The sequence below is a fragment of the Carcharhinus amblyrhynchos genome, chromosome 7, assembly GCF_965287045.1.
Source record: "Carcharhinus amblyrhynchos chromosome 7, sCarAmb.v2.hapA, whole genome shotgun sequence".
NCBI classification, from domain to species: domain Eukaryota; kingdom Metazoa; phylum Chordata; class Chondrichthyes; order Carcharhiniformes; family Carcharhinidae; genus Carcharhinus; species Carcharhinus amblyrhynchos.
The window spans coordinates 21519579-21547561 of record NC_137330.1 but is presented as its reverse complement, the minus strand read 5'-3'; the positions used below and the strand labels follow the sequence as shown (position 1 = coordinate 21547561).

The 27983-nt window shown below is 43.9% G+C and overlaps 1 protein-coding gene across 1 annotated transcript in view; it reads left to right on the top strand.

Annotated features, from left to right (window-relative positions):
• lrrc1 (leucine rich repeat containing 1) overlaps positions 1-27983 on the top strand; it is a 402129-nt gene that overhangs the window by 150465 nt on the left and 223681 nt on the right. Inside the window, exons 11-12 of the mRNA XM_080192020.1 lie at positions 23797-23912; positions 26397-26569. Coding sequence (XP_080048146.1) covers positions 23797-23912; positions 26397-26569 — 289 coding nt within the window. The remainder of the gene's footprint in view (positions 1-23796; positions 23913-26396; positions 26570-27983) is intronic.

Below are 27983 nucleotides of genomic sequence, written 5' to 3'. Positions count from 1 at the left end.
GCTGACATTTTCATTGATTTTTATGATAAATAAGAACTGGACCTAGAGGGGATTCCATTGCAATACCATCGCTTGGCCATGTGTAGTGTCATGAAGGTGAACTTAACTGCAATTGCTAAGTTCATAGGTTTAATGAATCCAGATTCAGATAATAGCAGTGCGTCTGGACCACCATGACATAGTAGGGTGTGTAAAAGTCTACAGCTTCCTTGAGTGGCACAGTAGTGAATAGGCTTGCAGCGTTGAATGAGCACATAGACGTGACATTGCTACTAATATGCAGGTTGTGCATAATCTTTGCAAAGGTGAAGAGATCCTCTACCATGAAAATTTCACTCAGAACTAGTTGTAGTAACTAAAGAACCAAAGAATCCTACAGTGCAGAAAGAGGCCCTTCAGCCCATCGAGTCTGCACCGAACACAATCCCACCCAGGCCCTACACATTTACTCACTAATCCCTCTAACCTACACATCCCTGGACACTAAGGGGCAATTTCTTAGCCTGGCCAATCAACCTAACCCGCACATCTTTGGACTGTGGGAGGAAACCGGAGTACCTGGAGGAAACCTATGCAGACACGAGAATGTGCAAACTCCACACAGACAGTATTTGGGCAATTCATGTTACGCAGAACCCAGTCACATATTAAGTAGTGCAAAATGGAATATGTCTTTTCTGTGTCTTGGGCAGCCCATTTATTATATGGGGAATCATGAGGATGAATCCTATAATAGATGCTACAAGGCAGCTTGTAACTCTTATGAAAGCCTAACAAATATTTCTGTAATTTGCCTTCAAGCTTAGCAGCCAGTGCAATGGACATGAATAAAGTCCGGTCATTAAGAATGGTGTGCATTTTGTCAATGTAGTAAGAAGTCTCACGACGCCAGATTAGGGTCCAGCGGGTTTACTTGGCAGCACGAGCTTTTGAAGCACCGCCTCTTCATAAAGTGAGTGGACTCACCTGATCATCACTCGCCTATTGAGGGGGCGGTGCTCCGAGGGCTTGTGCTGCCAAGTAAATTTGTTGGACTTTTGACCTGGTGTTGTGAGACTTCTTACAGTGCCCACCCCAGTCCAACGCCGGCATCTCCACATTTTTGTCAATACAGCTATACTTTTGAAAATGGCTGTCCAAGTCCTTTTATCAGGCTTGCAAATATGTATGTTTGGGTTAACCTTGAGGTTTTGCAATGCGACCAGACTTTCGTGCTTCATGTGAATATAGGTATTATGTGTATGCTCAGATTAGCTGGGCATGCTTCTAAGAATTGAATGTTTTCATTGGACATTGGTTTTTGGTGAAGTGACCAAGTTCAAACTGCACAAATACCTCTTCGCTGGCAACCAGAGTTGACATGCCAACCAATCAGCACCTTCCTCAAGCAGTATAAATCGTTGCTCCCTAAGAAATTTGGCATTCTTGAATTGTCCTAGTGTGTGCAAAACAAAAAACTTTGAGAGCACCTCTTTTTCAGAAATATTTGGGTTCTGTGCTACTGAATAATTTGATAAGCTATCTGTTTGCCTAATAATCTGGCCAGTGGTAACGTTACTGTGGAAAGGTCCTGGTCATTAATTACCTTTTTAGGCATCAGTGTTTCAAACCTTGACTGTACATGTGGATCTTGCAACCTGAATCTCTGGTATTCAAGCATATATGTAGTCAATACATAGATGATTTTCTGAATAGATTTATGCAAAGTACATGCTGTATTACTGTCTAAAGGTATGTCTACATTTGATTTTACTATTATTTTAATTTCATTCATGAAAACCGATCACTGGTTTGAGACCAAGTTTCTGTATGGTGGGCGTACTCACAGAGTTCAACTTCACTGCAGGTTATACAAAAATAACCATTCATATTCTTTATTTCGAGAGGATTGGAAGAAAAGGGAAATGGACTGGATAGAGCTTTTGTAGGATTCCATCTGCAGTTGCTCTTTTAGTTCTAGACATTGCACCTCAGGAAGGATACATTGGCGTTTGAAGGGAAGCAGTGGAGATTCACCCAAATGATACCAGGGTTAAACTTTAAGCACAGGTTGCATAATGTAGGCTTATGTTCCTTTGATATAGAAGATAAAGGGGTGATTGGGTTGAGGCGTTTAAGATAATTAAATTAATTGACGGGTAGATAAAGAGAAGCTGCTTTCTTTGGTGAGAAGGAACCAAGTTTGAGCTTGGTTACCCAATGGTGAAATCTCACAAATAGTAGGGGAGACCTGGAACTCTCTTCCCAATTTGTTGAGACTAGATAATTGAAAATGTCAAAAATGGAGATGATAGTTATCGTTAGGCAAGGTACAGGACCAGGTGGAGAAGGAGGCAATGGGATAGACATCATCCTTCATCTGGTTGAATGACAGTGAAGGTGCTGAATAGCCTGTCATGTTTCCCATGATCTTATAATATTCTTGCAAGTTCAAGTTTTGGGATTTTTTGTGTTGGAATGTCTGTTTGACACTAATCCCAAGAATGGGGGATCTGTCGTTTTTGCTTCCTTGCATTTTTTTGCTCGAGTTGTGCCTTAGTTGCTGAAATCAGGCTGGGCTAAAATGAATACTGGATTTGCTAGCTGAGAGTTAGGGTAGGGGCTTGAAGCAAGAATGAGACAGCTGCCCATTAGGGTCACTTATCCTTTGCAAAGTTAATGAGACATAATGCGTGCTTCAAGTCTAGATTAATCCGTTCCCTTTGCTCCCTCCCCGTTCCCTTGCTCACCCCAGCCTTACCCATTTAAGATAGATTTATAGAATCTCTACAGCGCCATTCTACCCAATGAGCCTGCACTGACCACAGTCCCACCCAGGCCCTATTTCAGTAACCCCACATATTTACTCTGCTAATCTCCCTGACACTAGGGTTAATTTAGTATGGCCAATCTTCCTAACCTGCACATAGTCATAAACAGCATGGAATCAGGCCCTTCGGCCCAACTTGTCCGTGCTGCCCCTTTTTTTTTTAAACCCCTAAACTAATCCCAATTGCCTGCATTTGGCCCATATCCCTCTATACCCATTGTATATAATTTACAATTATAGATTATATAATCTATATAATCTAACTATATAATTAGATTATAATTATCTAATTATAATCTAACTATCTAAATGCTTTTTAAAAGATAAAATTGTACCTGCCTCTACTACTACCTCTGGCAGTTTGTTCCAGACATTCACCACCCTCTGTGTGAAAAAATTGCCCCCTGGACACTTTTGTATTTCTCCCCTCTCACCGTAAACTTATGCCCTCTAGTTTTTGACTCCTTACCTTTGGGAAAAGATATTTACTATCTACCTTGTCTGTGCCCCTCATTATTTTATTGAGCTCTACCTCCTATGCTCCAGAGAAAAACATCCCAGTCTATTTAGCCAGTCCTAATAACTCAATCCATCAAGTCCCGGTGGCATCCTAGTAAATCTCTTCTGCACTCTTTCTAGTTTAATAATATCCTTTCTATAATAGGGTGACCAGAATTGCACACAGTATTCCAAGTTGACCTTACCAATGTCTTGTACAATTTCAACAAGACATTCCAACTCCTGTATTTAGTGTTCTGACCGATAAAACCAAGCATGCCGAATGCCGCCTTCACGACGCTGTCCACCTGTGACTCCACTTTCAAGGAACTATGACCAAATACCCCTAGATCTTTGTTCTGTAACTCTCCCCAATGCCCTACCATTAACTGAGTAAGTCCTGCCCCTGGTTCAGTCTACCAAAATGCATTACCTCACATTTGTCGAAATTAAACTCCCATCTGCCATTCGTCAGCCCACTGGCCCAACTGATCAAGATCCTGCTGCAATTGGAGATAATCTTCCTCACTGTCCACCATGCGATCAATCTTGGTGTCATCTGCAAACTTGCTAACCATGCCTCCTATATTCTCATCCAAATCATTAATATGAATGACAAATAACAGTGGGCCCAGCAGTGATCCCTGAGGCACACTGCTGGTCACGGGCCTCCAGCTTGAAAAACAACTCTCTACAACCACCCTCTGGCTTCTATCAGGAAGCCAATTTTGAATCCATTTAGATACATCACCCTGGATCCCATGAGATTTAACTTTATTCCACTACCTACCGTGAGGTACCTTGTCAAAGGCCTTGCTAAAGTCCATGTAGACAATATCAGCTGCACTGCCCTCACCCACCTTCTTGGTTACGCGTTCAAAAAAACTCAATTAAATTTATGAGACATGATTTTCCACTCACAAAGCCATGCTGACTGTCCCTAATCAGTCCTTGCATCTCTAAATGCCTGTAGATCCTGTCTCTGAAAATACCTTCCAACAATTTACCCACCACAGATGTAAGGCTCACTGGCCTGTAGTTCCCAGGCTTTCCCCTGCAGCTGTTTTTAAACAAAGGTATAACATTTGCCACTCTTCAGGCAACTCACCCATGGTTACCAATGATTCAAGTATCTTGGCTAGGGGAGCCGCAATTTCCTCCCTAGCCTCTCACAACGTCCTGGGATATACCTTATCAGGTCCCGCAGATTTATCTACCTTGATGCACTTTAAGACTTCCAGCACCACCTCCTCTGTGATATGTACACTCCTCAAGACATCACTATTTAATTCCCCAAGTTCCCTAACATCCATGCTTTCCTCAACAGTAAATACTGCCCTATTTTGTGCATTATTGCAATGACTGAACTGCAAAAAGTACTTAAAGTAAAATACTGTGGAGGCTGGAGATCTGAAATAAAAATAAAAAGCGCTGGAAGAAATTTCAGCAGGTTTGGCAGCAACTGCGGGGAGAAAAACAGTTAACGTCCCAAGCTGGATCCTTCCACAGTTGGAAGCAGTGGTATACTAGACTGGTCCTGTGGTTAGCACTGCTGCCTCATAGCGTCAGGGACGCAGGTTCAATTCCTGGCTTGTCTGTGTGGTGTTTGCACATTCTCACTCTGTCTGTGTGGGCTTCCTCTGGGTGTTGAGGTTTCCACTTAAGCAGTAAAAGTGTTTGTTGAATTTTTTTTTCCTCGGAATGAAGTGGTTCTAATTTTAAGATAGTTTTGAATTCCCTCACCAAAAGAAAAATCTGTTCTATATCTAATCTATCTAATCCTTTTATCATTTGAATTTTGGATCATCCCTCAACCATCTACACTTAAGGAATACAAGCCAATCCTACACAACCTGTCCTCCTGATTTAACAGTTTTTAACCTTGGGGTCATTTTGGTTAATCTGTGCTGTGCTTCCCATAAGTTAAATGTTTTTTGTGAAATGTGGGGCCCAGAACTGACAGCACAGCAGATAGAGTCCGTCCACTGCTTCCTTTATATGCTGTGCCCTGGAAATAAAAGGCAATATTCTATTTCATTACTTCTTGCCCCTACCCATTTAGGTTTTAGTGATTGTGTGCATAGATGTCTAAATCTCTTCACTCTACAGTTTAAAGTTTCTCACCATGGGGAGAATGCTCCGATTTATCTTGAACCAAAGTGGATGACCACATCTTTTCCTACTTTGAACTCCATTTGCCACAGTGTTGTTCAGTCATTTGATCTGTCTCCATTCCCTTAGAGCATACGGCTCTCCTTCCCAATCCATTTTGCATGATGTACTAACCCAATTTAAATGCATACTTGGCTATGCATGTCCAAAGAAGTGCAGTTTGGTTGATTGGCCATGCTAAATTGACCCTAGTGTCAGGTATTAGCAGGGTAAATATGTGGGGTTACAGGAATAGGGCTTGGGTGGGATTGTGGTTGGTACAAACCTGATGGGCCAAATGGCCTCCTGCACTGTACGAATTCTATGATTCTGTACAATAACTGTGTGTGTGTGTTGTGTGTTCTCAACCCACGTCCTCGGTACAGATCTCTGGGGACTTGTCCCAAGTCGTCATTCAGGGCAATTTTCCTTTATCATTGCTCTCTAACTCTTGCCTCCCCATCATTGTTGCAAGATTACTTCCAATTCCATGTTCCTGAATTTCTGTTCAGCTTTTATGCAGTCTTGGTGCAGATATGTGGTTGGAAGCTTAATTTGCTTCAGACACATCACCGAGGTTGGGAATGGTCTTCCTCAGTTTCAGGCAATTCTGAAAAATCGAAAGGGTGGATAGAAAATGGAGTTTGTGAGGCAAGCTAAAGATGAAAGCTTCTGACTTCCCAATATTTAGTTAAAAGAAAGTATATCAGTACTGCATACTGATGTGCAGTAAAATCACTGCATATGCTTTGATTTAGTGATCAATACTACATTACTAATTTTTATCAGTTATATTTTATTTGGGTTAACGACACTTAATGAACACGTGCTATGCTTTTTTTTCCCCCATTCATGGGATATAGGTGTCATTGGTTAACCATCTTTGGTTACACTTGAGAAAGTGATGGTGGTGAGCTGCCTTCTTGAACCATTGAAGTCTGTGGTGTAGGTATTGTTAGGGACTTTGATCGTGAAGGAACAGGGATATAGTTCAAAGTTAGGATGGTATATGAATGCAGCAAACCAGTGTGTCATTGTGATTGGTACTCTTTTTACCAGACTCCTCCTCCCTACACCCCCATGATGAATTACACCAAATTTGCTTGCGTTGTCGGGGGAGTGCCATGTTGGTTGTTTGATTCTTTCTTGTGACCGGTATGAAGAGGGGTGGGGTGTTGTGGGAAGTGGCAGAGGAGAGTAAAGCATACAGGTCTTTTAAACCTACCATTTTCCTTGTAGCTTGATCAATGTTGTTAGAGAGGAATGGGAGTTACTTGCCTTCCTAGCTGATAGGTTAATGGATGAGCAGTGAGAGAATCAAGAAGGGGAAAAACTGCTTTTTTGAAAGATTCAAAAATTAGTTTAAATCCAGATGATGATTTTTGTAAAGGTTAAAGTTGTAACTATTTTGATTATCACATCAAGTACAATCATTTCAGAATGCTGATGAAGTTTTAGACTGTTCAACTTGTGTGTTTTATACTAAATCGCTAACAATTTCAGACATTATGAAATTCAGTCACTTCCCAACTGCTTCACATTTTTGTGTTCAAAATTGGCAGCACAACATTTGTATGCAGTGGCTTTTTCCAGTTGGATTTGGTTGGGCTGTGGATGATTACATTACTTAAAACTAGTCATTCTTGTCTCTGCAAGTAGTAAAAACCCTGCTTCAAATGACAAGTGTATTGTGGTGAACTTGATCTGCTTTCTGCTTTTTCTGTCATTGAGACAGGAGTTGGGTTGATGTGTGGCTCTCTCTCTTATACACATAGTTTAATCATGCTCCACAATATGCGTTGATATTTTTACAATTATATTTTGTTGTCCATCCTACAGAATATAACTCCTCAAAAGTACTCTTACTCTGTCCAAATGTTTATTACTTGCGTTAAGTTTTTCTAAGTTTATCCTCGAGATGTAGGGAAAGCTGGCAAATCTACTAGTATCCCCAATTGCCGTGAGAAAGCAGCGATGGGTATCCTCCCTTTGTTTTGCCACTTCAGAGGGCATTAAGAGTGGGAGCTATAAAGGCTTCCAGGTTGAACTGAGTGGAGATGACAGGAACTCTTCTCTCAAGGGTAGCAGTGAAGTATTGGGTTTTTTATAGAAGCTTGCATGATCATTTTTTGATTGCTGGCAGATTACAATATCTCATTCAAATTAGTTTCGTATGCTGCTAAAGATATAAACTTGTCCACCTCAGGGTTGCTAGTTCAGATCTATAACTGCGACACTGTCGCACTTAGCTGCACGTTTCTGAGAAATGGGTGGGTATTTTAATATTGGGTTTTTTTCACAACTTTTGCCCTGGGGTCATAAAACTGATTTTCTGTGTTTGGTGATCATCAGCTGACATAATGTTTTGAAGTTATAATCACCATTGCAGTTAGTGGAGTCCTTCTGTGATGTAGACTGCTTGCTGTTGAAGTCATTTGATGGCACTATTGTGCCTGCCACACAGTCTGTTTGAACAAAGAATTGCAAGTAGACTTCATGTTAGTACAACCAATATTTATTTAAAACACACAATCGATAATCACTCACCCAACCAACAATAAGTTATCTTAGAGAAAACACTAAAGTTCAAATCCAATACAAGACCTTGCCTTAACTTTGCGTGACTGGCAGATACCCAAGCAGATATTGGCCTTTATCTGTGTGCAGGTCTCAGTAATCCTCTGCGCGTTCTGGTCCTTTGGTCTGGTCTTTTTCCTTCTCGGTTGTGGCGGCTGTCCTCGTGCTGGTCGTTGCTGGTGATGATACCGTTGTTGTAGCTCGTTCATGGAGTCAGAGAGAGAGAGAGATTCTTGGTTGCGCAGCACCCTTTATACCCTGTTGGGTTTTGCGCCCCTTTTGGCCATTATCAATCAATCAATCAATCGATCAGCAGTTTGATCAGCCTGATGGATAAAGTCCGATCGGGTGCTGCCACACCAATCTGTGGGTCTGGCCAAAATGGCCATGTCTGCAGGTGCTGGGGGCACATATGACACACACCTCCTTCCCAAGTAAGGGGTTACGGTGCCCCTACACCTGGTAAACAACCCAGTTTGACCAGAAAGTCGCTTTTGTCCTGGAGAAGGCCTAAATCCTGTGCCAGTCGTCTGAGTTGCAGCCTGCTTATCTCTGTCTTTTAGGCGACAGCATGCTGTTTTTAGTTCTTGCCCCGTTGTCCTAGAGTGCTTTACAAATCGCCATTTTAGGTGGCCTGTTTGGCAACAGTCCCCCCCCCCCACCCCCTTTGATCCTGAATGCGAAGCATGATGGAACACAAACTCCAGACCAGTATCTATCAGGAATTCCCCAGTCACTCAACAGTGAAGCAAGGCCCAGACATTGGCACGCACACTAATGATACATCCCTACAGCATATTTACATTCCGGAAGCAAAACTCTACAAACAACCACATATTCTAAACACCATTATTAAAATAAGCTAATTATAAACCAACGTTCAAACAAACATTACAATAAATCATTCGCAGATCTGAGGCACACGTTGGTAGTAGGATTTCCAACGGTTCATTAGTACAAATTGCAAAGTGGCAGGCTTCCGGTAAACATTGCTCTACTGAATTAGAGGGGACCATGGTTCAAGGGCGGACCCTACGTCCTGCCTCTGGGTGATCCTCTTTTTTCCATCAGCTGAATTGGACTTTGAGGATGATCAGGTATACCATGGTGAACAAAATCAGTAATGCCGCCAGGTGTGACATCATGCGAACAAATGGGTGGATTTGAATATTTGAGCCTCAGTTCCAAAGAAGTGACTTTAATTTCTTTAATTCCCCTTTTCACCTCTTGGATCTGCTGCATTACTTTGGTGAAGGTTCTGTGGGCTGTAGCCAATTTTACCCGAATCTGGTTCATGTCCTCCGGCAGGGGTTTTAGGCTTGTCATATTTCTCATGGTACTCCGCTAGAGTCTGTCGGTGCTTGTTAGTGGTGTTCAAATCTACCCTCTCCCTCTTATAGAAGTCTATTAGTTGAATGAGGCTCACCCTGTTTGATGTCTGGTTTGATGCAGAGTGTAGTGCTAGTAATGTCACAATATGTCAATATGGTGTGTCTGACCTCAGTGGTTGGTAAGTTGATGGAGAGGATTCTGGGGGACAGAATTTATGAGCATTTTGAGACGTTTAGAATGATCAGAAGTAGTCAGCACAGCTTTGTCAAGGGCAGGTCGTGCCTTACAAGCCTAGTTGAGGTCTTTGAAAATGTGACTGAACACATTGACGAAGGAGGAACAGTGGATGCGGTTTACATGGACTTCAGCAAGGCGTTTGATAAGGTTCCCCATGCAAAACTTCTTGAGAAGGTGAGAGGGCATGGGATCCAAGGGGCTTTGGCCTTGTGGATCCGGAACTGGCTTGCCTGCAGAAGGCAGAGAGGGGTTGTGGATGGGTCTTTTTCTGCATGGAGGTCGGTCACCAGTAGAGTGCCCCAGGTTCTAGGACCCTTGCCGTTTGTCATTTTCATAAATGACCTGGATGAGGAAGTGGAGGGATGGGTTAGTAAGTTCGCCGATGACACGAAGGTTGGTGGTGTTGTGGATAGTCTGGAGGGATGACAGAAGTTGCAGCGTGATGTAGATAGGATGCAAGACTGGGCAGAGAAGTGGCAGATGGACTTCAACACGGATAAATGTGTAGTGGTCCATTTTGGCAGGACCAATGGGATGAAGGAGTACAATATCAAGGGTAGGAGCCTTAGCAGTGTTGAGGAGCAGAAGGATCTTGGGGTCTGGGTCCATAGGACTCTTAAATCGGCCCCGCAGGTGGAGGATGTGGTCAAGAAGGCATATGGTGTACTGGCCTTCGTTAATTGAGGGATTGAGTTTAGGAGTTGGGAGGTAATGCTGCAACTTTATAAGACCCTTGTCAGACCCCACTTGGAGTACTGTGCGCAGTTCTGGTCGCCTCACTACAGGAAGGATGTGGAAGCTATTGAGAGGGTGCAGAGGAGATTTACAAGGATGTTGCCTGGATTGGGAGGCATGCCTTATGAAGATAGGTTGAGGGAGCTAGGTCTCTTCTCCCTGGAGAGACGAAGATAGAGGTTTATAAAATGTTGAGAGAAATAGATAGGGTGGATTCTCGGAGGCTATTTCCCAGGGCTGAAATGGTCGCTGTGAGAGGACACAGGTTTAAGGTGCTAGGAAGCAAGTACAGAGGAAATGTTAGGGGTAAGTTTTTCACTCAGAGGGTGGTGAGTGAGTGGAATCGGCTGCTGTCGGTGGTGGTAGAGGCAAACTCGCTGGGGTCTTTTAAAAGAATTCTGGATGAGTACATGGGATTTAACGGGATTGGGTGTTACAGATGGCCTGGTAGGTATGGATATGATCGGCGCAACTTGTGGGCCGAAGGGCCTGTTTCTGCAGTAGTGTTCTATGTTTTATGTAATGTCACAATATGTCGCGCCATACTGATATTGTTTCAGGGAAGGAGTGAGACAGTATCTCCCTGATCCCTTGTAAGCTACCTGAGTTATGTCTGTGTCCAGTTAGGCTCATGTTTGTTCTGAAGCCACACAGTGCATGCTCATTTAAGTAAACTGGGTACGGACATGTGATTATTTTGTCAGTTTGCTGACATCTGTTTAGAGTAGTGCTGATGAGTCTCCCTTCTTTCTCCACTGCGTACAACAAAGTGCCGTTGAACCCTGTCCAGATAGCCTCTTGGATAGTCCCTATATTTTCCACTTGAAAGACCCTCAATCTGATCCAGTCGTCAGTGATTATGGGGAGCCCTAATATCATTCCCAGGGCTTTCCCTTGAGACCCTTTGCAGACATCATTGAACCAGACTTTGGTCAACCGTTGCATCTAGCAGCCGAAGAGCTCAGGGTGTTTCTTACCTGTAAATAGGTGTTCCACCTGTTGGTCACTATTCCAAGACGGAATATGTCCACTGCGTACCTGCTCTAGGTTTTCCCTTAGCTGTTCTATCATCCACTGTCTGTATGCACTGCATAAAATCTGGTTCTGTTGTTGGTGGTCATCCTCTAATTTTTCCCTGATAATTTGATTGTCTTGGTTTGTCCTTCTAACACAGCTACCATGTGACTGCTGGCTGTGTTCCCAGTCAGTTCCCCTTCAGCATCTTGCCAATTGTCCTCATTGATAGAACTTAGTGTCAGTTTAACCTGTTGGGTCCGAACCCTAAGTTTATTGTCCAGGTCAGCTAAATCATGGGTGTTGATGGTTGCTACTCCTGCTCCTTATGCTGTGTAGCCATGTCATTGACTAACTCCTTCTTGGATCTTTCCGGTCTTTTATCTGTTCCTATCTTCCGTCCTAACAGTCTGCGAATCAAGTGGAGGTATATTCTCAAGTTGGGGAGAGAACCACTCTGGTGGTTGGGTCCCAGCTATATCCACCACCACCACAGGTACCAATTGGTGGTGGATGTTGTCATACAGCGTTTTCCCTGTGTGTTTTAGTATCAATCCATTCTGTGTTCTGGGGGACAAATCGAGTGGGATGGATCTGGGGTTGGCTTCTTAGTTCATACAATGCAAAGTTCCCCTCAGTATCCTGGGGCACCGCTGCCCAAGCTCCAATCCTTTTTCTGGGCTGTTGGCCAGACATCCAATTTCAGGGCAGCCATTATTTGAAAATCCCCACCAATCCCCTTCTATGGCAACAGTCAGATAACATTCAGTTGAACTGCCATTTGGTTTTCTGTATACCAACCACTGGCTGTTACACCCAAACATTATACTCTTCTCGGGGCGCACCCATAATACACCCTCCTCACATTCCCCTGTGTCAGGTGGGGCAAATCGTGAAAGATCTGGATACCACCAGCTCATCTTGCTTGGCGTGTCCTGTACGCTTATCCTGATGATGAATCTGATGAGGTAGATCGTAGGTCATCATCTGTCATTGTCCTGAGGAGCTATAGTGTACTTTCTACTTTTATGGCATCCAATATTTGATATATGCGCATATATTTAAACTGTTCATGGTTCCCCTCTCCCCTTTTTTTGAACACTGTTGACAGTGGTGTGGTCAGGAGGATCTGGGTATATCAATTGTCGCTTGCATGTCGTAGTTTTTTTAATTCTAATTGTGAACCGCTACCAAGCAAATTTTTTTTCAGATCAATAAATGTCATGGGCTGGTGGGAAAATAGTTTGTTTAACTGGCCAGCAAAATCAAGGCAGCCAGTTTTATTCCAGCAGCAGTCACCATTAACCCTCAGGATTCGAATAGCACTGGAATTGGTCTGCAACGACTTGGAGAAGTGTCCGTTCTGAGTGTCTCGGGGTTTGAAGGCGGAATGCATTTAAAATTTAGCACAAGTGCCTCTAAGAGTTGAAAATGTGGCCCCGTTGCCTTGACGATTTTAAAATTTAGCACAGATGTTTCAATGATGTTAATATTTAGCATAGCCGCCTCAATGATTTTAAAATTTAGCACAGCCGTCTCAATGCTAAAATTTAGCATAGCTGCCTCAAAGATCTGCATAGCTGCCTTTATGATGTCTTTATTCAAGAAAGCTGGTGAAAGAGCACAGTATAAATAACGTGGTTAGCCGTACTAGCAGTATACAAATGGCATGGGAAATGAGTCGGTCACGATGGACCGGCAGGTTGCAGGGTTTTTTAAGAGATTCTTGTACCTTCATTGGTCTGTACTGTAGGTTGAATTTCATCATTTGGAGCACCTTAGGTTCCTTCATTAGCATTTCCATTAACAAATTGCCCAACAGAGACTCATCTTCTGACTCGTGTACCTCATCGGGCTCCATCATTATCTCCTCACCCGGCCTCCATACCCGTGTGTTTGTTGGACTGCATTTGGATCAGGGTTCAGGAGTCCTTCATCCTTGTCTTCCAGTCTAATTAATTTATGTGCCTGGTCCCTTACCCAGGTGGGGGATACAGCACTGGGTGTCCCCATCAAAATAACCCAGTGCTGTTTAGTCAGGGCCTCACTGTTGGGCCTGGGGCTGTTAAGGCTTATGTTTATGCGAGAGTCCATAATGCCGCAATATCTAGCGAGTCGTGCCAGCCTCTAGGGTGCGTAAGTCTCCTGTTATGTCTCGGTCGATCAGTGCCCCCAGGATTGGGGGCACTTCAGGTGTGGACGAGGCCCTGGGCTGTAGTGTGGTAGGGGTAAGGGTCTGGTCTGAACCTGAAAGTGGATGAGAAGGTATCCAAGGAAATACATTTCCTGGGTGGGGCCATTCTGGTTGCCTACTGACACCCTCCCCTATCTCTAATGAGAGATGGTGGAAGTGATTATTCTGAGTCCTGTGAGTTTTCAGTTGATTGATGTGGAACCAACCAGTTTTCCCATTGGTGATTAGGACTTTATACACCAAGGAGCTTATTTTGTCAGTGATGGTGTGCACACCTGCATATCTTGGAGGCAACAAAGAACTGGGGTTGTAGAGGGAAATCATTACCTGCTGGCCGACTGTATATTCTACCAGGTGTATCCTTTTATTGAAATGTGCAGTAGAACTGGAAACAGTGTTATGTAACATCATGAGGGCAAAGGGAAGTATCACATGTTGTGTTGTTTTGCTGCCCTTTTAGTGTTTGGTTCATGCGCTCTTCGATTCTACTGGATTGCGGATGGTAGGCGATAAGGGATTTCTGCTTGGTGCCAAACATAACCATAACATTCTGCATCTCCCGCCCAGTGAAATGTGTCCCTTGGTTGGACTCTGCTGCGGGGAAGACCCCGTTGTGTAAACACCTGCTAGACTAATATCTTTGTGGTGGCCTTAGCTGTGTTGGATCTAGTGGTGAGCGCCTTGACCCATTTGGTGAAAGTGTCTATTGTTACCAGGATGTATTTAAATCCATTCCTACATGGCGGTAGTGGGCCAATATAATCAATTTGGAGATTTGTCCAGGAGTCTTTTACTGGGCATGTGTGACTTAGCTCTGCTTTTCTGGCATACCTATTGGGGTTGTTCTGGGCACAAATTAAACAATTGTCGATATAATGGGCAATGTCATCGTGCAGTTTGGGCCACCAACATAATTCTTTTAATTGCTCGATTGTTGTCTCGATGCCCTAATGGCCATGGTGCTGGTAGATGTGCTGATTTCTGCCCTGGGTAGGGACTACATATGTGCCTGTCTTTAATAGCAAACCATCCTGAATCTATATTTTGTCTTTCCATTTATCATATGGGGCTGGGTAGACTCCTTCTAAAATTTGTTTTAGAGAACTGTCAGTGCGCTGTGCCTGGACCAGGTCGGCTATATTAGTTTGGCAAATGGTCTTAACATTTACTTGCTCTCCTCCAAGTGGCTGCCAAAACTGTCCTGTGCGAGCACCGGCCTTGGCTAGTGCAGCAGCCTTACAGATACCAGGTGGGGAGGTCCTGTGGTGGCTTCTAAACGTAATAATTCCATATTTCACCCTTTGGTGGCCTGCAGAACCTGTTTGAGTAAGGCAGCTGGTGATAGGGGCTTTACGTCCACAGAGACGAAGCCTCTGGCTTCCCATGACGGTGGGAACTCGAGCTGTTGCACACGTACATACTATTGGAGTGTATGTTGGCAGGGATTGGAAATAGTCTGGGTGGCTCACTACGTATGCGACTGCTGCTAGTTCAGCAGCTTGAGCACTCAAATGGCTGGGTACCTTGAGGGCGAGTTTTATTAGTGCCTGTTGATTTTCCACATAAATGCCACATCCTGTGATTCTGGTCCCATTCTCTATGGTGGTTGAACATAAATTCTCATGGCTGAGTCTGTCCGTTCGGTGGTTGCCTGTTTTGTCCCTGATCGTGTCTCCTGTTGCTTCAGGATAAAGGGACCTGTGGGGTCCTTTGCCGCACTCATGCGGATCTCCCCCACAATTTAAATTATCTGCCAGGAATGTGAGCGCTTTGGTTCACTTTACCCTCCAGTAGTAGTGAACAATGGGCAGCATCGACCTGGTTTACCGAGCCATCTTTAAGGCAGCCATCCAGCCGACACTGGGTTGGGATGTGTTCAGTGAGGACAGTTATTGGGTTCAGTCCGGTGATAATAGACGAAATGCTGCACGGCCCAAAATACCCCGAGCAGGTGTCGTTCACACCCAGAGAAGCCTTGTTCAATTGGGTCTGATACTCGTGAGGCATAGGCTACTGGGCCTGGTCTACCATGTCTTTCTTGTAATAATACTGCTGAAAGTGTGTAGTCAGCGGCTGCAACTTCTAAGGCGTATGGTAAATCTGGGTCAGGGACTCGTAAGGTTCGCGTTGTGGTGAGGGCGCCCTTGAAATCGGTTACTGCAGCTGTGTGCTGCACAGTCTACTTCCAGGTCACACTTTTCTTTCGCAATTCGGAAAGTGGGGCTGCCTTGGTGGCGAAGCCGTCTATATGGATCTGACAGTACCCTACTAGTCCAAGGAAAGATCGGGGGGGGCACCCACATCTTGGGGCAGTGGGAGGTGCGCTATGGAGTCTATCCTTTTCTGTTTGATTTCCCTTTTCTCATGGGTAATCACAGTGACTAGGTATATAAGCTTGGGTTGCAAAATTTGGGTCTTTTTCGGGTTGAACTTGCAGCCTAATGAGTGGAGCAGTGCAATTAATTCATCCAGCAATGTTATATGGTCCTCTTTGGTGTTAGTCTATAACAATAAATCATCTACATATTGGACCAAGCACTCGGGTTGGGAAAACTTTTCTAGCCCGGCAGCTAGTTGCCTGTGAAAGATGGACAGGGAATTATGGAAACCCTTTGGTCGGCATGTCCAAGTGTATTGCTGTCCCTGGAAGGTGAAGGTGAACTTGTACTGGCAAGACTGATTTAAAGGGATGGACCAGAAGCTGTTACTAATATCTAGTGCTGTGGAAAAACTTTGCCTGAGCTCCCTGTCTCATCATAGTGACAGGGCTTGTGGCTACTGTGTGGGCTGTGAGTCGGGTAACCTTATTTAATTTATTAAGGTAGCACAGTGAAGCACTGCTGCTTCACGGCTCCAGGGACCTGGGTTTGATCCCTGGCTTGGGTCACTGTGTGGACTTTGCACATTCTCTTCGTGTTTGCATGGGTTTCCTCCAGGTGCTCAGGTTTCCTCCCACTCCAAAGGTGTGTGGGTTAGGTTGATTGACCATGCTAAAATTGCCCCGAGATGCATTGGTTAGAGGGATTAGTGGGTAAATATGTAGGGATATCGGGGTAAGGTCTGGATGGGATAGCGGTCGGTGCAGATTCGATGGGCCAAATGGTCTCTTTCTGTACTGTAGGGTTCTATGATTCTATGGATTCCCGATAATCGACCGTTAACCTCCATGGTCCATCTACCTTTCCCACAGGCCATATCAGTGCATTATCTGTGGATGCCACTTGTCTCAACGCCCCCTGCAGTAATAAACTATCAATTACTTTGCCACCTCCCCCTCTGTCTGTGGGAACTGTATTGTCTCTGTGGTTTTGGATCTGGTCCTTCAATTAACACCTCCCCAGGTACCTGGCCACAATCATGTTTATGCCGCGCAAACACCTCATTGTTTCTTTGCAGCATCTTCCTGATGGCTGGATCACTGCTAATCGTTAAGGAATCAAACCAGAATTCCCCTATTGCGCTAACTCTATTAGTGTATGTCCCAACCGGGTTGATTGATGGTGCTCTGCTAATTGTAGCCATCTGCCAAATGCATCAATTAGCTGGATCAAATGAAAGATTACATTTATTCATGTAATTAGCCCCAAAGATGTGTTTAGCGTTTGGGGGAAGGTCAACTAACACCACCGGATGGCCACATGCCATGCTACCTAGGCAGACCTGTACAGGGGCTGTAATGCATCCCTCCTGCATGTGTCCTGTGAATCCACTCAGTGTAATTGTGCCCATAATTTTGATGATTCAGGGTAGTTTGGGAGCCTCCAGTATCCCAAAGGAATTCTACGAGATGGCCTCTTACCTCACCGCTAACTAGGGATCTCCCTATTCCACGTGGTGCCACAGACTCAAGTTGGGGAGACCGGGCACAGGGTTCCATAGAGGGGGACAGTTGGATACAGTGGTGGGCTCGTGCTTACAGTATGCATGGGGTGACCGGGTCCATCTATCGGTGGTGGGCGGGGATCTCTCTCGTACCAAGGAGCTGGCTTAACTGGTGGAACCGGTGCTCCTGGTAGTCTCGGACTCTGTATATGGTGGTGGGGGTCTCCTACAATCTTGAATGAAGTGTCCTGGCTGCCCGCAATTAAAACATGTCCCCCTATCTCTCCCCGCGGCTGCTGTGATGTGGAGCTGTATTTCTCTGGTGTTGGTGATCCCCTGTACCCTCGTTTCTCCACACTGGACCGTATCTCGCCCTCATCGGAATCATTCTCGCCTCCCTTTCTGACCGTGACATTGGGGCTCCCTGAACTTCCTGTTTCCTGACTCGAGCTAAATGTCGGAGAACCCATGTTTCATTGTGTGTTGTCTCTGCGGGGTCAGAATTAGCACAGGCTTTCTTTCCTTCCTCTGTAGTGTGCGAGGCTAATCATAGAACCATAGAACCCTGCAGTGCAGAAAGAGGCCCTTCGGCCCATCGAGTCTGCACCGAACACAATCCCACCCAGGCCCTATCCCCATATCTCTACATATTATACCCACTAATCCCTCTAACATACGCATCCCTGGACACTAAGGGGCAATTTCTTAGCACGGCCAATCAACCTAACCAGCGCATCTTTGGACTGTGGGAGGAAACCGGAGCACCCGGAGGAAACCCACGTAGATTCGAGGAGAATGTGCAAACTCCACACGGACAGTGGCCTGAGCTGGGAATCGAACTCAGGACCCTGGAGCTGTGAAGCAGCAGTGCTAACCACTGTGCTACCGTGCTGCCCATAATGTCATAGCCCGTTTGGATGAATCAGCCTCATTTAACCTAGCCCGATCTAATTCCCCATATACTCCTGTGAAGTGGATCCATAAGCGACCGGCAAAGGCAGTCGGATGTTCCCCTTTCCTCTGCCTACATTTATTTAACCCATCTACAGGATCCCCTTTATTAAACCCTACCACAGGCAATATCACTTCCTTAATTTCGTTTGAGGTTCCTTCCCCGACATTTTGAGGGGCTGGCAGGGCAGACTGTACAGACTTGGTTGAGCACGTGACTGTCAGCTTCACTTCTTCCCTTTCATCTAGCCCATGCATTATCTCAAAGAAACTGGATCAGCCAATGGCTCAAAGGCTGTGGTTTTATTTGCGATTTCAGCCAATTGTGCCACTTGTAAACGGGGTCATGTATGTAACAGCTGGGTCCTGAGACTCTCCGACCCGACGTTCAGTCATCACTGGGTGCGTTGGTATTGGAGGTAAATCTGGCGGCGCAATAGGTATTGACTTCCCCTGGGAAAGATGGTGGTGGACCCCAATCCCCGGTTTCCATAATGTAAAGTTGAGCATTCTCCTTCAACTCTCCCCAATCCGCATCCTCTATCTCCACTTCCTCTACTGTCCTGAAGGTACACACAAATCCGTTCGGAACCGATAATAGGAATTCCAGCCGTGAAATTCCTTGCTGGCATTTGGAGTGGTCAGCGGTTGCCCTGTCTCTGTTCTTTACTGGCTTGATGTAGCGCTTTTATTGCCACCTGCAGATCAGTGCACTTAGCTTCCAATCGTGTTACTGCCCCCTCGGCTTCACCTTTGGCCAAGACAGCGTGCTGGGCATCTTGATAGGCTCTCTCATACTGGGTTTGAAAATTAGCCCAGTTGTAATAAATTTGTCTGGTTGGTTCTTCATAATTCATCTACCTCTCTGTTCTTTTCAGCTCTTATTTGCCAATTGTCTCCAGCTGCTGTTCCTTTGGTTTCTTAATCTCCTCCTCCTTTTCCTCCTGTGTCACTTCGATTCCTCCAGTTCCTTACAAACTGTGTTAAATTCCTTTTCTGTTCCTAGCAGCTGTCCTAAGCAGCTCACAATGGCAGTCGCTTTCCCACATTTGTCCGCCCTTTCTCCCTGAACTTTCCTCCGATCGTCCCAATACTCTGATCTCGGTCCTGTCTCAGTATTGGCACAAGATTCTGCCCATAGGGGCCACCCTTTCTTCTTAATGTATTCTCTGATTTTTGTTTCCTATATGGGACACTCCTCTGTTTCTGTGCTGTTTCCTGCCATTCTATATTCAACGACAAGGGGTAGGGAGTTGATAGGACTACGGCTACGGCTTTGGGCTGTGTTCCGGTCCTAATCACTCCAGATTCTAATGTAAACCTACAGAGTTTACCCTATCTTCCTTGTTAGTAACAACGCATGCACAATACACAATTTCCCGAAAGTAGCTATTTGTCCAATAAGGTGTTTACACCAGTTGGCTCTGTGTTTTAAATAATCATTCAGTATAGATTCTGTGGGATTCGATATCGGAGCAACAAAGTTAACTCTTGTCAATGTCCCGGTGGAGTGGCCAATTGTTGTGCCTGCCGCACAGTCTGTTTTAACCCTTATACATGGACAAAGAATTGCGTGTAGACTTCTTGTTAGTATAACCAACATTTATTTAAGACACACAATCAATAATCGCCCACCCAACCAACAATAAGCTATCTTACAGGAAATACTAAAGTTCAAGTTCAATATGAGATCTTGACTTAACTTTGTGTGACTGGCAAATTCCTAAGCAGACATTGGTCCTTTGTTCTGGTCTGGCACTCTGGCTCTAGTTCTCCTTCCTTCTCGGGTGTGATGGCTCTTCTCGTGCTGGTCGTTGCTGGCGATGGTCACCGTTGTTGTAGCTCGCTCGTGGGGTCAGAGAGAGAGATTCTTGGTTGCGTAGCACCTTTATACCCTGTTGGGCTTCGCGCCCCTTTTGACCATTGCCAATCAATCGATCGGGACTTGATCACCCTGATGGATAAAGTCCAGTCGGGTGCTGCTGGACACACTGTGTGTGTCCGAAATGGCCATATCTGTAGATGCTGGTGGGACGTAGGACACACACCACCCTCCCAAATAAGGGGTCACGGTGCCCCTATGTCTGGTAGACAACCCAGTTTGACGAGAAAGTCCCTTTTGTCCTGGAGATGGCCCACATCCTGTGTATTTAGTCATCTGGGTTGCAGCCTGTTTATCTGTCTTTTAGGCTGCAGCCTGCTGTTTTAGTTTATGCCCAATTGTCCCAGAGTGCTTTACAAATTGCCATTTTAGGTAACCCGTTTGGCCACAGAACATTGGAAGGAAACAAAAAAAATGAAAATGTCTAGTTTTAAAATGTTTTTTTGCTACAAAATGGAGGAGTATTGTTAGTAAGGAGAGGGGACAGGAGAAGAAACTATAACCTGTTCCGTCAACCTTCCCCTCCTCTCTTTCCATCTTCTTCTTCTTCCCCCCCCCCCGCCCAGTCAACCCCAAGCTTCCCTCTTTTACATTCGGACAGGAGTTGCTGGAAAGTAACAGCAGGTTAATGATGCATGATGGTTTGGTTGCACAAATTGGTCAGCAGCTTCAAGAGATTAAGAGATATGCTGTGTACTGCTTGTCTCCAGAACTCGTTGGTAGGTTTAAAACTTGATGGATTTTCATTTAATTGCCTATGGAACTCACTGCTGAAAGTGGGGCCTGAGGTTTAACAGCATGACTAGCTTTTTGACGATATGATAATTGTGCAAGTTGATCTCTTGTGGCTCAGAGATTGAGCAGTTTAAACAGTTCCAATTTTATTCCTGTGCATTGAGAATTATTGGTTTTTGAAATGTAGTTTAAAATTTTAAAGTTTTGTTCTTACTTTCCTGTCTTCCCTCTCTTGGCCCGACCTTTCTTCACTTTTCCTCTTCCTGATTTTGGATCGAATTCACCCTTTTTCTTTCTGTCTTTCTCTTCTGGTTCTTCCTCAACCCTTAATCTCAGTGGTTAAGGAGATAGACTGGTCCTACTTTTTATTGAAGTCCCAGGACTGCAGTGCCATTATCAGCATATATTTCCAGTAAGTTACATTGCAAAATAAGTTTTGAACTCAAGGGTGGAGGGAGAAAAAGGTTTTCCTAATGGTGCCCTGATGGGATGCCTCAGCATGATCAGTACCATAACTGACCAGGAACTTTGTGGTAACAATGATGTCAAAATTGTTAGGGTTCACCATCATTATTTGGATCAGAAATTGGTTAGCTGACAGAAGACAGAGGGTGGTGGTTAATGGGAAACATTCATCCTGGAGTTCAGTTACTAGTGGTGTACCGCAAGGATCTGTTTTGGGGCCACTGCTGTTTGTCATTTTTATAAATGACATGGATGAGGGCATAGAAGGATGGGTTAGTAAATTTACGGATGACACGAAAGTCAGTGGAGTTGTGAAAGTGTGGAAGGAAGTTGCAGGTTACAGAGGGACATAGATAAGCTACAGAGCTGGGCTGAGAGGTGGCAAATGGAGTTTAATGTGGAAAAGTGTGAGGTGATTCACTTTGGAAGGAGTAACAGGAATACAGAGTACTGGGCTAATGGTATACTTGGTACTGTGGATGAGCAGAGAGATCTTGGTGTCCGTATGCATGGATACTTGAAAGTTGGCACCCAAGCTAAAAGGGTTGTTAAGAAAGCGTACAGCGTGTTAGTTTTTATATGCAGAGGGATTGAGTTTTGGAGCCATAATGTCGTGTTGCAGCTGTATAAAACTCTGGTGCAGCCGCACTTGGAGTATTGCGTACAGTTCTGGTCGCCGCATTGTGGGAAGGATGTGGAAGCATTGGAAAGGGTGCAGAGGAGATTTACCAGGATGTTGCCAGGTATGGTGGGATGGTCTTATGAGGAAAGGCTGAGTGAATTGAGGTGTTTTTTGTCAGAGAGAAGGTTAAGAGGTGACTTAATAGAGGCATACAAGGTGATCAGAGAATTAGATAGGGTGGTCTGTTTGAATCTTTTTCATCGGATGGTGATGGCTGGTATGAGGGGACATGGCTTTAAATTGAGGGGTGATAGATATAGGGCCGATGTCAGAGGTAGACTCTTTACTCAGAGAGTAGTAAGGGTGTTGAATGCCCTTCCTGCAATAGTAGTGGACTCATCAACATTAAGGACATTTAAAAGGTCATTGGGTAAGCATATGGATGATATTAGAATAGCATTAGATGATATTAGAATGGGCTTTAGATTGTTGTGCTGACCTGTAAAACCATCGAGGGCCAAAGGGCCTATACTGTGCTATAATGTTGTATGTTCTCTGGAACTGACAGCAACTACTGAAGTCTGTACATGCACAGTTAAATGTGAAAATCCAGATGTTGCTGTCACTCATTCCACATCTCCCCCCAGGCTGTGGTACCCCGAGATTTGCAAGAAAGTAGAAATATACTTGCCTGGCAGGGAAGAGTCAATGATCCGACAGGTTGATCTCCCAGGTGAGGGTAGAGTCAATGATCAGGGTAGCTGATAAAGTTCAACTCTGGCATAGCCTAATGCAATTTTTCAAAGCCATCTCGCCTTTTGGCTAAGATGAAACATCAGATCAAGTCTGGCAGGGCGTGCAAAGCCTTATCTTGCCAGCCTGGATTTTGTTTGATCAAGCCCAAGATAGGGTGCAATGTTTTGTCTTGTCAGCTTGGATTTTGCCTGTCTCTCTTGTGAGGAATGTGAATTTAATTCAGTTTAATTCGGTTTTTAGGATGGAATAAAAAATTTTTGGTAAGTAGAAATGACTAAACTGACAACTTGCCCTTCAACACTATTTGTCTTATTGCAAAAATTCTTGCAAAAGTTCAGCCTTACTGAATATGATGCAATTGCATTTTTAATAGTATTCTGAATTTGTAATTACTGTTGAACAGCTTGCTGCCCTTGAGAAACTAATGTTGTGTTTGTGGAATTCAAACTTCTCCATGGTATAAAGAAAACGTTTTTAATTTATTTGAAACTGATGATATTTCTGCTGTTACCATAATCCCACATGTTTAATCCAGTTCCTTTTTTGGCCCTCTGAAAAACTTATTAATGGAAAGTGAAAAATTCAACACCATTTATTTCCTGGTTGGCTGTCTGTAAGAATACTTCACTGTCATTGGCTGTGTACCCTGTTTGATGATATTGGGTGGATTGGGATCTCCATGACCTGGTGCCAGATTTAAGCTGCTGTCGGAAAGGGGAAAACCACGCTACAGTGACCGCCAGATTTTTATGGGCAGCTTCCTTTGTGGTCAATGGTCAGTGCCTGTACTTCACTGCTGACCAGAAAATCTGGGCCAATTATTATTTTAGTTTTAATAATTGGTTGGTATTGGTTGCAGGCACCGTTGTAACAGCCCAGGTATTTGCGCTCAGAACGTGTAGTAGTAAATTGAAAATTCTGAATTAAGATCACATTCTGGAAGGTAAATTCTAATCCTTAGAGACAGACAGCAGGGCAAGTGGAGACTTCCCTAACCCCTTTGTTTTCAAATGCAGATTGGTGGGTGCTGTAGCCTTAACGTCTTCAGTCTGCGGGATAACCGATTAACAAGAATCCCACCAGAAATTTCACAGGCTACTGAGCTTCACGTGCTGGACTTGGCTGGAAACAGGTAAATGTGTTTTGGAGGTAACAGGTTGCCATTTTTGATATGCTTGCTTTGCTGCCAGAAAGCTACTGGAGATGATTAGGATATTGTTTGAAACATCAGTGCTGCTGGTGAAATACAGATGATTTATATGTCAATTTAGAACAGGTTTAAAAGTGCAGTGATCTAGACAGAGTATGAATTGTTTTGAAATTCAATTTTAGATATTGTGCGGGTTCTGGGAGCTTTAAAATTGCATTTTTCACCTTAATGAACTTAGCAAAAATGAGTTCTATATCAATAACTATTCCTTAAAAGTCCAGTATTGCTATTTTCCTGAAAATTCAGCAGAGGTTATCTGTTACAACCAAGCTGTCCAGTGAACAAGCCTTTCTTTAATCCATGCAGTTTTCCATGACAACAGCAAATACAGAGACTAAGTAATGTGAGAAAATGACTGTCATTACTTTCATTTGGAGTGTAATGAGGGGGTGTAAACCTTGTATCAAGATCTCTCACTCCACAAAATGCTGCATAAAATATAACAATTGAAGTACTCTTGTACGCATTCTGGATGTGCTCAGTCTCCAGTTCACCTGATCAGAGATCATGCAGAGACCATTTCACTGTCAGCAACCTCACCGTGCCAATGAACTGCCACACCTACAATAGTGAACCTGAACAATTCTTCAGCAGAAAGGAGCTGTTGCAATCTGACATCTTCCTTCAACAACTGTGGACAAAGCATCTGTGGGGCATTTGCTAATCTGAATGATAATCATGGAATTCCTACAGTGCAGAAGATGGTCATTTGGCCCATTGAATCTGTACTGACTCTCTGACAGGGTATCTTATCCACTCTATCTCTGTTTCCTGTGGCCAATCCTCTTAACCTGCACATCTTTGGACTATGGGAGGAAACTGGAACACCCAAAGAAAACCCCCACAGACATGGATAGAAAGTGCAAATTCCACACAGTCACCCAAGGTTGGAATCGAACTTGGCTTCTTGGCAGTGAGAGGTAGCAGTGCTAACCACTGTACCACCATGCCGCTCACTGTGCTACCCTGCTGTTCATAACACGGGCAGTGCATTGAGTGGGATGCCAAGGTGTTGGTCCTTCTTTTGCAGCTGCAGTGTACCTCTGCATTCTTCCCAGCTCAACTCCTCCATAATTCAGCACATTGCAGGCTGTTGGCTGGATGACAAGACCCTGACCCCTCTTTTATTTCTGCTGATATTCAGACAGACTAAATCTCCCTTATATTAAGTATAAGCTATGTTTTGGATGATGAAATTTGAATAGATGCCCTAAAGTGTGTCTCTGCAAGTGCCATTTATTGCTACCTGGGATTTACCGCCAATTAAGAATCTTGCAAAATTTGCCGACTTTGATGTTTTAAAAAATTAATGGAAAGTAGAATTGGTGCTCGCAGTCAAATTTAGAATTACATTGCAAAGTCAGAATCAAGATTTTGAGTGGTAGGGATAGACATGAGCAGCAGTGTCTAAAATTGGGTCAAATTGATTTAATACTAAAGCTCATTCTGTGCTGCTTGATTCTATTTATGTCACCCTATTCTATGTGGCGTTAGCAGATCTCAGTACAGAGGGAAAATAATTAGCTGTGGTTCCCCAGGACTGATGCATCTTTAGCGATCTCTTTGCTAGAGTGTATGCCTGTCCGAAGTGAGAGGCCTCCACTGGTTAAATAGCGTGCTGACTTTGATCACCTTAAGTTCACGCAAAAGTACTGGTCACGTGGATAAGTGTCTGCCTCACATTACTGCCTGTGCTTTCAGGAAAGGAAGGAGGAAATTGAGGGGAAGTGGCTTTGTACTGTGGCTCAGAATTTGATGTTTAATTTGCTGTGTGAGGTATCAATGTCCTGTATGAATGTGTCAGTTTTACAAGTAGTAAAATTTACTGTAACCGATCAGTGCCAGAAGGTGAATTGATGTTGTGTGGAACTACTGGCTCGTCATAATTCATGTGTTCACTTTCGATTATTTTCATTTTCAATGCAATGCCAACCAACATTACACCTTTAAATTGAAACAAAAGAACTCTTAAATAATTCAATTTCTTTAAATAACTTTTGAGTTATCACTTGTGATGAAGTATTAGCCTACGGAAATATGAACTGTTAATTTTCATTTGATTCTATGAACAATAGTGCCCAATTGAGAGCGGTTACTCCCAACGTACAGCTATAGGCAATTTGCCATCAGTCCTAAAACACCATATGATTGTGGCTCACAGTAATTTACCCACCAATTGTTAAGCCTGTTTTTCCCATTCAGGCAGATTACGCTTGGCCATGGCTCCACTCTTTGCTTCTTCCTGACAGGCCAATGAAAGTTAAAAATTGTGTTTAGTGGGAAAAGAAATACGCAAACTTGATGGGAATGGCACTTCAGAACAATGGAGGTGCTGTCCCACTGAACTGTCTGAGGCTTTTAATGGTTTATTTACATTGTATTGCCACCTTCTTTTATTCGACACAGGTTGATGTACTTGCCATTGTCACTGACCACCTTGAAATTGAAGGCCCTCTGGTTGTCTGAAAACCAGTCACAGCCTCTTCTCACTTTCCAGACTGACATTGATGTGGAAACGCACGAAAAGGTTCTGACCTGTGTATTGCTTCCTCAACTGCCTTCTGAGCAGAATAACTATGGTATGATATCTGTCATTGGTAATACTATAATGTTCTTGTCAGAGAAGGGCACTTGGAAAGATTTCTAGAAGGATTAATTTTCTTGAAAAACTAGATTGATTGCTACCTGTGGATCATTTTCATGTTTGCTTGTATACGCAAACCTCCTTTTGTCTTTCCACTCGCTCAGTAGCCTGTTTGAAAGTCGACTTCACCCTTGCTCTACTTTCCCACCTGCTTTTGCTTTGCCTGTGGCAATATTGAAAAATAATGCGTAATTCCTTGCGTTGGATCTGTGAAACGTCAGGGGAAAGGACGGTGAGTAATCCAACGATGTTGCATGCAGTGGAAACAAACAGGAATTGTCATTTGAGCACAGCATGTCACCATACTATATTGCTTCAGTGTTACGTACCAATTGCTGAGTAATGCATTCGAGTTATTATCCCACCGTTCCTGATCCAAACTTTTGTTATTTTATTGCACTGAACCAGTTGCTGTTTTTCTGTCTTTACTTCCTCTGCTTAGATGGTATTGTTTTGATAAAAGGATTTTGCTGTTAGCATATGTTCAAGCATTGTATTTTAAAGCACAATCAATTTGCATAGGATTAAAAATAGAAGACCGCAGGTTGGAGAATTTATTTTAAAACTAGACAAACCAGTATAATTGGGTATTGAGCAATCCATCCATCTTGTCTCATATGACTAAATAAGTATTCACTTCCATTGTGCTGGGCATAATTCTGTTCAGTTGGACGTGGCGTCATGTGTTTCTGGAGAATATACTGCAAGAAGCAATCATAAGTTTGCTTCATGGGCACGCCAGTGCGAACCTGCCTTCAAAATTTGGGCAGACAGAATTTGTTTAAAAGACAACCACTTTGCATCAAAAGTGGAAAGTAATGTTGCAGCTTTGGTTGATGCTGAGAATAATTGAGCAGCACTAGCACACTCCTGAATGCTTGTTTTTAAGTTTATTTATTAGCCACAAGTAGGCTTACAATCACAGTGTAATGAAGTTGCTGTGAAAATCCCCTAGTCAGCACACTTCGGCACTTGTTTGGGTACACTGAGGGAGAATTTAGCATGGCCAATGCACCTAACCTGCACATCTTCGGACTGTGGGAGGAAACCCGCACAGACACGGGGAGAATGTGCAAACGCCACACAAACAGTGACCCAAGCCAGGAATCGAACTTGGGTCCTTGGCGCTGTGAGGCAGCAGTGCTAACCACTGTGCCACTTTGCCCACTTGAAGGAATGATGAGCATCACTGTACCAAAAAAAAATCCCTGTACTTGGGATCCATCTGAATGTGACTGACTCTTAGAATGTGGCTTCTGGGTATCATCTTTTCCAGTGAACAGAATCCTTGCCTCTGTTCACTAACATATTTCAGAAGTAACATGCAGTTTTTTTAGCTGCTCTGGCAG